General features: G+C 41.5%; 1 protein-coding gene across 2 annotated transcripts; it reads left to right on the forward strand.

Annotated features, from left to right (window-relative positions):
- The first annotated feature begins 4,066 nt into the window (after positions 1 to 4,066).
- Positions 4,067 to 8,404, forward strand: cited1 (Cbp/p300-interacting transactivator, with Glu/Asp-rich carboxy-terminal domain, 1). Of its 2 annotated transcripts, none has more exons than XM_072686765.1 (2): positions 4,067 to 4,318; positions 6,562 to 8,404. In XM_072686765.1, exon 2 carries the CDS (start codon positions 6,575 to 6,577, stop codon positions 7,040 to 7,042), a length of 468 nt encoding a protein of 155 aa, XP_072542866.1. In that variant the 5' UTR covers positions 4,067 to 4,318; positions 6,562 to 6,574; the 3' UTR covers positions 7,043 to 8,404. The 2 variants fall into 2 exon arrangements, with proteins under 2 accessions (XP_072542866.1, XP_072542865.1); XM_072686764.1 differs by lacking the exon at positions 4,067 to 4,318 and adding an exon at positions 4,325 to 4,471.
- Positions 8,405 to 11,469: the final 3,065 nt, after the last annotated feature.

The raw sequence follows: 11,469 nt of genomic DNA on the forward strand, positions 1-11,469 counted from the left end.
AAAGCAAACCCTTGTGGTTCTGTCTGGTTTCCTTGCTGTCCCTCTGAACAGTCCAGAGAGGTTTTTGCCATATGTGGAGCAGCAGTGTTTTCCTCTGCTGTGATCTTTATAGTTCTCCCAGTGGCTGTGGTTTCTGTCAGTGCCACTGCAAGTGTGATTCATTAAGTGCTTTATTAGCATTGAAAGATGGGGCTTACACCATTTCAATCCCATTAAAGGATCAATCCTGCCAAGGGAAGACAGTAAAACGTGTGAATTAAAGACGAAAAGGCGTGACCAAGTTTATGAAGCCACACTGATTAAAACCCACACTTGCGCTGCTCCTTCTCTGTATTCCACATCCATATTCCCAGCTCGGCTTCGGAAGAAATTAAATAACTTTATGCATTCTGTCCTGACAAAAGCAGGCCGGCTTTGTCTCAATCATTTACTGCACAAAATGAAGGGTATGGATTAAAGGACCCATGTCCTACATTTGTTTTGGATTTATGTTTCATCCAGTTACGTTTTGAATTATGTGTCTTCAAAGGTGCCATGGAATGGAAAACCGTATTTACCTTGGCATAGTCGAATAAGTCGAGTCACAGACCCAATTTTACATACACCCAGCCTACTAGCAAAAGTCTTTTCAGGCAAAATGCAGTGGCTACTTCAGGAGAATATTAAAAGCGAGGTTAAAAAGGCTAAAAGCTAACACCGGGCATAGAGAAGCCACTGAAGCAAGTGAGTGAACTTCTTTTCAGCTAGCAATGTGGCTCCTGTAAGCTGTCTTGGAGACATAACCCATCTGATTAAAAGCAGAGTTCATTTTTTTCAGCAGTCCTCCATAAAAGGAAAATCAGCAAGGACATTCTGAGGCAAAAAATCAGGACATTTTCTGTCACATGCCTACTATTTATACATCAAAAAAGCGTATTCTTTACCGCCTTTACAGTTGATATAAGTAAATTAAGTTTGTTCTGATTGGTTAATCTTTATTGTGCCTCATCCAGAATGCAGCTTAAGCTGACACTTCCAACACCAAAATAGTGAAGCGTCCAATCTTTTTAGGGGCACCGGGCTATCGATAACAGGGTTGTGGGTTCGATACCCGGGCTTGGCAAGCTGCCACTGTTGGGCCCTTGAGCAAGGCCCTTTACCCTCTCTGCTCCCCGGGCGCTGGAGTTGGCTGCCCACCGCTGTGTGTGTGTGTGTATTCACTGCCCCTAGTTCACTAGTGTGTGTGTGTGTGTGTGTGTGTGTGTGTGTGTGTGTTTTCACTACCACAGATGGGTTAAATGCGGAGGACACATTTCGCTGTGCAGTGCACCTTTACTTTTTTTTTTTTACCAACATGAACTGGTGGGTTTAAACTGCTGTAGGTAGAATATGTGGATATTTTGAAATAGTTTGTTTTTGTGATATCATTAAACAATTCATTTTCTAAATATGTAAAATACACAGCTCTCCTGTATTAAAAATAATATGGGCCCTGGACTAAGAGGACTAACCCCCTGGACTAAGGGGTTTTACCATTAACACCCCATTTAGTCAAGACTTAATCTTGGTTTGAGAAACTGGCAAACAGCACAATAATTAGTTAATTAGTAAAGTTTATATTATTAGTTAATAACTGACATAAATTTGTTCTTACATTTGTAAAATATAACAAAGGATATCCAGCCTTTTATCCATATAAAGGTCCAGCCTGTGCATTCACTTTAAAGTGCACATGACTTTTCATTCACTAACTAATGCATTCTAGGCTTATGCCAAAATCGTTTTTAAGGATGCAGTAAAATGTGTTGTTTACACGCCATAAAATGAAGAGGGAAGGGAACTTCCTCCTGACCTGACAAAGCCCGAGTCTGCATTGTTCGCCTACAAACACACGCGCGCGCCAAATCGCGCGCACCTGCTCGTCATGTCCCTCTGTTGACTTCCCAACGTATTTTATGCAAAGTGTTCATCTGGTCTGCCTGAAGTACCGCCCTGTTTGACCTGCAGCAGCCCTCACCACTGTCCACCACGTACATACATGCGCCCATGCGTTTACCTTATGCTAAGTCAATCAGCCCCGTGAGGTGAGACATGCTTCTCTAAACAGGGCTGCAGTCAGGGTGGCTTTCTGTGGTGTTGTTGTTGTTAAAGCACGGAAACAGCACCGGTGCGCTCCTACTTCCCTCTCCTTTACATCCAAACGGTAAGTCAGGAACCGTTTGGCTCATTTGCATGCCGTTCCCCAGAGGGCTGAAGGAAATCCCTGCTCTTCCAGCCGTCAGCGCCTCCTGATCTACATGCGAAGTGTGCTGATGAATGAATGAATGACTGGGCACCAGATGCAGCCTGTTAACAGAAGCAGGAGCACCAACAGCCAGCTTTTCACTGACAATACTGAGATGAATGACCTAAAACGTAAACCAGAAGGTTTTACAGGACAGCAAATTAAGTTTTTTGTCTGTTTGTTTTTTTTAAGACGGGCTTTCAGTCGAAACTGGGTCGAGATTATTTAGAAGCATCCGTCCTCGTTTTTGTACTGGTCAGTCATGGTCGTGTTCTCCCCTCATCAGCTTAAACCTGATATAAGGTTTGTTATAATTATCCGTCCGTGGTCCATTTATTACAGTTCACGCTGTAGCTGGGATATAAAGGCATAACTGACCCTGCTTTTCGTTCACTCAGCACTGTGTGATTAGTGTGAGTGAGGAGTGTTTAGTGCTGATACTGAGTCTAAAGTGTTTGTTTACTATATGATCCTCCATCGAGACGCCTTTGTTTTTACACCCGTATTCAATAAAAAAGAAACCCCGCCCTGCTGCTTTAGGATTGGCTGATACCTCGGCATCTACGCTATGATTGGCCAGTAGCTCATACTTAACTCGTACGTGATTCTCAGACCGAGGGTAGCTATAAGTGTTAACTACGAGCCTGTCCCAACACAGGAGGCGGGCCGTGTCGGATTGCGGGTGGGTTTACCAAATACCCCGCGTCCGGCCATTTAGCTCGCGTTCCCAGGAGGCGCAAAGAAAACGGGAACAGGATCCAGACTGAATTGAAGTTTGGATGTGTGTACACTACACACATACAGCACACACTTTAGATCCAATAACTTTAAATATCGGATACTTATTATTTACAAAAAAATAAAAATCGGCAATTTTAATAAAAAATTGACATAAAAAAGGGAGAAAAACTTTAAGGTTAATGTAAAATAATATTGCTATTGCTTGTTTACTTCTTATTTATATTGTGTGTATAGTGTAAATTATTTATCTACATTTTTTTTTGAGTGTCTTGCTATTCACTTTCTGCTGTGACACTGAGACTTTCCCCACTGTGGGACTAATAAAGGATTATCTTATCTTAAAACATTTTATTAGTTCATGCATCAAAATCGTTTATACCATAAAGGGAAGCTTGTGTTTTGAATGCAAATAAATAAATAAATAAATAAATAAATAAATGATATGTGTTTCTTTGGCTGTTTAGCACTAGCTAATGCTTCCTACCTACCTAGTTAACCAGGCTGGTTCTTGCGGTCGTTGCTATTAGCATTAGCGCTTATTTTCCTCATTTAACTCGTGTTAAAAAGTGTATTACGGAGGACCCCAACCTGTTGTCCCAAAATGTGTGCTTATGTCACCTGTTGGTTGGTTTACTTGTTTTAATTTTGCTCTGTTGAGTTAACTAAAGGAGTCAACATCCAAAATCCATCACTGTTAGCTTAATGCTAACAATAACAGGAAAGCCCCATTACTAAGCTAACGGGAATTACCAACCTTAGAGGAGCCTATGAGAGCATTACGGAAGAGTAAATAACAATAAAACACATCACAAAAACACTGAATATGATCGTCTCTTGTTTAATACGCTTCACGTGTGTCTTATGAGCTATAATAAATGAGGTATTTAGTAAAACAGGTCTCCTGTAAGATTACTAAAACAGCAGCAAACTCAGTTGTCCAGAAGCGGCGCTCTCCCACCGCCTGTCAGTCCAGTTCCGTCAGAGATCCACTCCACGTTTTGGAGGCGAACCCACTCCAAACACACACAGCTCCTTCTTGAAAGAGTCGAGTGTGTGTATTTAGGCTAATGCCTTTGATTCAGTGTCAGTTCAGTGAGGGAGCTGCGGCTGGAACAGGCTGGGGAAGACACTGAGGCTGAACCCGTCCAAACCGCGCTCCACACCTTTCACAGGAGCTCATAAATGCATCGTCAGCCTCTCGACATCTCTTTATCCTGACATTTTGGTTTAGTTTGGGGAAGTTTTGTTTGCCTTTGTCCAGCTTCATATTGAATTCTGGAGGAGAAATAGTGCTGCTGACTTTCTCTGTAGAAGGTAAGATATCAGAAACAGCATGTTATGAAGAATCACTGATCTTAGTTAACCGGCTTTATGTCTTTCTTGATAACTGGGACCAGGGACTGGGACATGCACCACTGTTTGGCAGATTGTCTTCTTCACTCAACAGATTTTAAGATGCTGCAAAATGTAAGATTAGTTTCATACATTTGTATTGACCCGAATATAATAAGAATATATATTTTAAATGTTCCCATTCATTTCTCATTCAAAACTATCTATTCATGTTTTAATAATTCTCTGGCTGGCTCACAGTCTCCTCATTATTACTCTATTAGGTGTTACAGACGGTCCTAATCGACTCGTAAAACACATGCCTATTTATACCCCCTAGGGAAAAAAGCCACAAATTGATCTTTCAACTAGTTTGTAACATAATTAGTTGTGTAACTGACACCAGTAACGACTTTGGCTAATCCCCAACGTCTTGGCTATTGATAGCTGAGGGAGCTGGCTGTGGTAGTAGAGTACTCCCTTAAAACAATGTCTTATTTGTGGCATTGCGGCACAATGTGCTGCTTTACTTGGGGAAGAAGGCCCATAAAACGACTAAAACAGATGACATTGTGTATAAATAGAGTTCCTGTCTTATAAAAATCATTGCACAGTAAATTGTGAATCTGCAAACCTCTCTAATTAACCCATTTATGTCTGAAAAAAACTGAATCTAAGATCATAGATAAGAGCATTTCTAGATTGGTCTAAAGGGATTATTATGTGATGGTTTAGATTACATGCAGTCTTCTATGTAAAGTATAACTTCATATTGTTAACAGTGTTGTTCCATGTGAGTAAAAGACTGGATTGAATCATAATTATGTAATTTTTTTTAGCTATATATATATATATATATATATATATATATATATATATATATATATATATAATTTTTTTTTTAATATATTTTCTTTTTGGCGGGGGGGGGGGCAAAAACACTTCAAACTTCAGATGTAAACATTTTAACTAATGCGTCCTTCCAGCACCCATTAAAATGTTAATAGGCTATATTATTTAACACAAGGGTCATGTTGCAGAACTGAAAATGGCTTCAGGACACGGGGCCACCAACAGCCCCCCCCCAAAAAAATCGCCCTTTTTTGGGACCTCTATAGTTGACTCCAATTAAGTTGTAGGCCTAAGCATGTTGTATGTGACTGCTTCCAGGCAATGAATAATGCACACAATGGCCTAACACAAAGCTCCTGAGCTGAATGCCCCACAGCTGTCAATGTCAGGGAGGGCTGATGAGACGAGCTTGTGTGTTTTCTCTTTGCTGGAGGCCCGCTGCAGCTGCATGCCAGCCTTTTGCAATTATGCCTTTCCCCTCCACGCGCGCTCGGAGATGAACTAAGGGGAAAGGGGCAGCACATATGATTAAGTGATTAAGTGCCTCAAAGGACAGCCTCATGACTCTCACTCCATGTGAATGTGTTGTGTATTGAGGGAAGCGAGAGACTGGGTCATAGGATAATGCCACGTCTTTATTGCTCACCCATGAGCTTATGAATGTTGGCCATTCAAGGCATTTTAGATTTTATTTATATATATTTTTTAAAAAATGCTGTTAAATGATGTGCCGTGCCATCCTGCCTGAAGGAACTAGTGCTTACCTCAGGCCTGTTGAGAGGTATTTTGCCATATTTTTGTGTCAGTTTTTAAGGTCTGGGGATTCTGGGGAAGATTTGTATCAACTGTTCTACTAAAAACCTTGTGGTTTGAAGTAGCCAGTGACCTCAGATTGGTGCTTTATTAGACAAGCCGTCGGCTGACTGATGCTGGACCAGATCTACTGCAGTTCTTAAATACCTTCTCACTATGTAGTTGTGGATGCTGGTCCGGAAACACTGCCGAGTTAAATCAGTGACTAACTGATGAGTTGAATCAGGTGTGTTAGAACAGGGCAAACCTGGCAAACTATGATCGACACTAACTCCTCCAAGACTGGAGTTGGGCAGCTCTGCTTGGAAGCAATGATTTGCAATTAAGAACGCACAGCTGCAGCTCCGTAATTATGATCACTTGGCTCAGAGCTTTGTAATTTAGGATTGGTCATTTCTAAGAATAAGGTAATCCAACTTGTAACTTGGTTGTTTTTGTAGCTTTTGCAATTCTCACCTGAAAACCTTCAGATGCTGGATTAGAATTAGTCAGTGTTGAACAAGCTGTCCTGTAATAAGACTGATCCATTTCTTTTTGCCATCATCTCTTCTGCTCCCTAGGTGCCACCAGGTAATGAGCTCAGTGCTGCTGTCCAACTCCAACATGAAGGACCGTGACTCTCTGAGCCTCCTGCACTACCCCGGCTCTGGCAAAACCAACCCGCAGTTCCCCCCTCCCAACCTACACTCTACCTCCCCGAGCCTGGGCAAGCCCCAGCCCTTCTGCCTTCAGTCCAGCCAGCACCTCATAGCCTCCATGCAGCTTCAAAAGCTCAACAGCCATTACCAAAGCCTGGCTGGCTCACCAGGAGTTTCCGGTGGACCGAACCGGGGGTTTGGAACTGCTTCCTTGAGTCAAGCACAGATCACTGGCCCCAGTATGGCTCAGTGTCCAGGGATCATTGATTCAGACCCAGTTGACGAGGAGGTTCTCATGTCTCTGGTGGTGGAGTTGGGTTTGGACAGAGCTAATGAGCTTCCAGAGCTGTGGCTGGGCCAGAACGAATTTGACTTCATATCAGACGTACCTGCTGGGTGCTGACTCTCAGCAGTAATCACCCCATCACTTTTCCACTGTCTTGCTTCTGCGCTTGAGGCTCTGTTGGATGGCTTGTATAGATTGATGGATTTTTTTTTTTTTTTTTTTTTTTTTTCTTTTGAAGGTTCCATGTATAATCTAGACTCCCTATTGAAAGTCCAAGCTGCAGAGGTCTAGATGACTACAAACTCAGTCATGACTACTACAAAGAAAGTAATTCAAAGACATTTGCCTATAAAAATGCTGTAAACTCTGGAAGGGAAGCGTTCCTGAAACCAACATTTGGTGAAGTGCAGACCCCCATTATTCAAATGGAGTCTTCATTTGGCTTAATCCTCTCGAAGCTCTTTTCAAAGTGGTGCAAGAATGTTCTCCCACAGCAATCACCAGTCATGGAATTAAGTTGTAAGCAACGCACATGGACTAGGCTTCCAGCATTAGCCATACCAAAAGTGTCTTATGGTGTTTTTGAAGTGATTTGGTTTTCCCCCTTTTTTTTTTTTTTTTTTTTTTTCTTGTTGGAACCACAAGAAAACAGGAAACTGGCCAAATGTGACTCTTATCCTTCCCTTGACATGGATGGTTCACCATCTGAGCATGAAGCTAATGAAAGGTGTCTGAGCAAGCACTACACAACGTCTGAACCGAGTGCTGTGGACGTGGTATCTAGAGGACTGGTTTCACCCATTGCCTTTTTTTGCCATCTGTCAGTTGTCTTCCCTGTCTGAACGATGGGCCGGATGGAGTTTCGGTTCCCTAGTGGATGGCAATCCTGAAACCGTTGTGTGCGTGGATGGGCTACTCCTTACCAAAACGCATGTCATCACAAGCCTCGTTTACCCCAGTGGAACTTTATCCGGCAGACGGCTTTCCGTGGTTAAATATATTAATGACGGACGTGTCCATTTACTCCAGAGATATAACCTAGTTCTGCGTCTAGTAAGGTGATGAATGAGCAGAATAAAAACTCTGCTGATCATCTGAAGGACACAAGGTAACTTGAAAGAAGAAGTCTATTACAGAAGCACTATATTGTACATGTTTAATCAAATGAGATTTTTTGTGTTGCATTAAGAGTAGAAATCAATAGAAAAAATTAAGCAGACTTGTATAGACTGTCCTGTTCTCAGAGGTTCAGTAATTTAGAATAGGCTAAAGCAAACCTGTGTTAATGAAAAGAATAAATGGGATGATTTTTTTTTTTTTTTTCTTTAATGAATCAAATAGTGATGTTTTTTTTTTTTTTGTTTAGCACTTTCCTTCCATCTTGTGTATTTTTCTACAAAAGATGCAAATACTGTTATTTAAATGAGTCTATTTGGCTACTTTTCTGAATATAAGAGAATAAAGAGAACAGAGATCAAACTTTTGCTTTGCTCTTTCCATCTTTATTGCCATTTCGTACCTTATTTCTGGTGTATAGTTTATTGTGCAATTTAGAAAAAAGAGGCCTCAGTAGAAAACTGTGAAATAATTTACACAGGTCAGTTGGAAGAAATTGTGTGGCTGTGGTTCCTTCTGTCTTGAGGGAGCTGGAAGATAAGCGGTGTAGTACCATCTAGTGGACATCAGTGAGGATGGCAACATGGCTCACTATGAAGTGCACAGAACAGAGGCGGGCATTGTAATTCCTGCAGAGTTTTTTTGTGTTTCTTGCTCAAGCACACCTGATTCAACTCCCCTGTTTAATTGCAAGATTCAGTGGTTCTGTTTTTAGCAGGGAAAATGGCTAACTGTGCCCAACTCCAGCACCTGTTGCCCATTCTAGGTATAGAAGAACCACTTTTGGTTCCATATAGAACCATGTTTAATAGAGATGTGGACGCCTGCATCTCCTATAAGCATTGTTCTTTATAGAGCCAAAAGTGGTTCTATGGCAGGGATGGGGAACTGAGAGCCAGAGTCTAGCACAGTTTGGTGCTTGATTGATTTATGTTTTTCCTTCCCCTAACACACTGACTAAACCTGCCAATTAGCAGATGAGTTAAATCAGGTGTGTTTGAGCAGGAAAACAATACTGTGCATCGGTCTGGACCTCCACGATCTGAATTGCCCACCCCTGTTCTTAAAGCATTGCTCAAAGAACCATTTGAAGCACCTTTTATTTAGGACTGTTTAATTCCAGTACACAATAGAAAACCAGCTACACGATTCCTGGAGTAGCCTGGTCAATGAGGGCTAGAAGAAGGTTAAAGAAGGCTTCATATTAATTTGCATAAATACCCTGAGTTGACACTTTATTAGATACATTATAGCTAGATTTGTCTTTTTGGTTGGTGGACTATTCATAACCCACAAGAGCCTGATACAACCATACTAGCATGCCACTGCAATGCCAGTGTGTCCACAAGCAATATCCTATGGTGGTCCCTTTCTATTCCACAGGCCTGGTAGAGGGTGACTGACGGACTGTGTAACAGTAGATGAGCTATAGTCAGTAATCGGAAACCTAAAGTGCACACGCTTATATGGTAGGTGTTTCTGATAAAGTGGCCAGGTATATAATAAACCTGAACTAAAAACAGGCAAATGAGTGTAAAATGAATTGTTGGTTTGTGAGACCCAAGAAAACGGATATAGTTATATGGGATGAATAGGCACACAGGAACCACCCAGTGTGGGTCACGGTGTCCACCCTTTGGCAAAGGAACAGATGGGTGACTGACCAGCTTTATCTTCTACCATAAACAGAGACGCTCTGTTCCCTAGTCTGGTATTTCCTGATGGAGTTTGTCACTCATGAGGAAAGAAGCCTGAAAGATTGGTGGAGCAACGGAAACTGAAACCTTTACCTAAGAAGAGATTTCTTGTCCAAACATCTGAAAAAATAGTAAAGACATGTTTGATGAAGTTTGTATGGAGGATTTTGGACTCTCTTCAACAGTGAATTTGAACTCTAACTTTACGCACAAGCTTTGTGATATATATCTATTTACAGAGAGTAAATGTTAAAGTAATAGACTTAAAGGGTCTATGTCATGGAAAACCAAATCACCCTTAAAATAGTTTAGCACCTGCATTCACATAGAAGATATAAGCAGCAATACTGATTTTTGCCTGAGGTGCAATAACACCTAATGCAATAACATACCCTAAATGGCCGCATGGATGGATTGATAGATAGATAGATTTATTCATTAGATAAAATATGTTTATTAATCCCAGAGGAAAACCCTCACATTACAGCAGGTCAAAAAGTAGGGATAACAGCAGAACTAGCAGATTAATAAAACTAATAAAAATATAAAATAATACACAGTGAGCTACATAAATCTTAAAAAGAAAAGTGTCCTGTATGTTAGGGACACTAACATAAACCTAGGGGGTACTTATAGACCTCAGGACACCTATATAAGGCCTAAAGACACTCACATAGACCAGGAAACACTCACAGACCTATAGACACTCATAGACCTAGACAAACTCATAGACATAGGGAAAGACAGATAGACATTAAGCTTGGGACACTCACATGCTCCTATGGACACTCACATTAACCTGAGGACACTCACAGACCTTGAGACCCTCACATATATCTGGAGACACTCTTACACTCCTAATGACTCACATAGACCTAGGGACACTCAGAGACCTAGGGACACTCACATAGAATTAGGGACACTTACATAGTATTAGTGACACTCACACAGACCTAGGGACACTCACATAGACCTAGGGAAATTACATTTAGCTTGGGGCATGTGCATATACCTGGGGATACTTGCATAGGCCTAGGGACACTTATAGACCTATGGACACATACATAGACTTAGGAGCACTCACATAGACCAGGTAACACTCTCAGACCTATGGACACTCATAGACCTAGGGAAAGACAGATAGGCATTACGCTTGGGACACTCACCTAGGGACACTCACAGACCTTGAGACATTCACATAGATCTGGACACACACACCTAAAGACACCCACATAGACCTAGGGACACTCACAGACCCTGAGACATTCACATAGATTTGGAGACACTCACACACACACACACACACACACACCTAATCACACTCACATAGACCTAGGGACACTCAGAGACCTAGGGATACATAGAATTAGGAAAACCTGCATGGTATTAGGTGCACTCACACAGACCTAGGGACACTCACATAGACCTAGGGAAACTCACATTTAGCTTGGGACACGTACATACACCTAGGGGTTGGAAAGTGGTCACATACTAATGCCATTTTTTTGTTTTCCTAAACTAAAAAAATCTAACATCAGAGGACAAAGACAAATGACAAAAGTACAGGATGTGGGTCATTTAATTCAGTTCAGATTGGTTGTGATTATAGATATTGCAGGTATACACTGAGTATAACTGACTGTTTAAACTCTGTTGGGTTTAAACGTGAGAAGGAACCCAGACGCTAGAGGGCAGCAGCTCATATGGTGGACATTTGGAGCTTCGCACGAG

The sequence above is a fragment of the Salminus brasiliensis genome, chromosome 9 (assembly GCF_030463535.1).
Source record: "Salminus brasiliensis chromosome 9, fSalBra1.hap2, whole genome shotgun sequence".
NCBI lineage: Eukaryota > Metazoa > Chordata > Actinopteri > Characiformes > Bryconidae > Salminus > Salminus brasiliensis.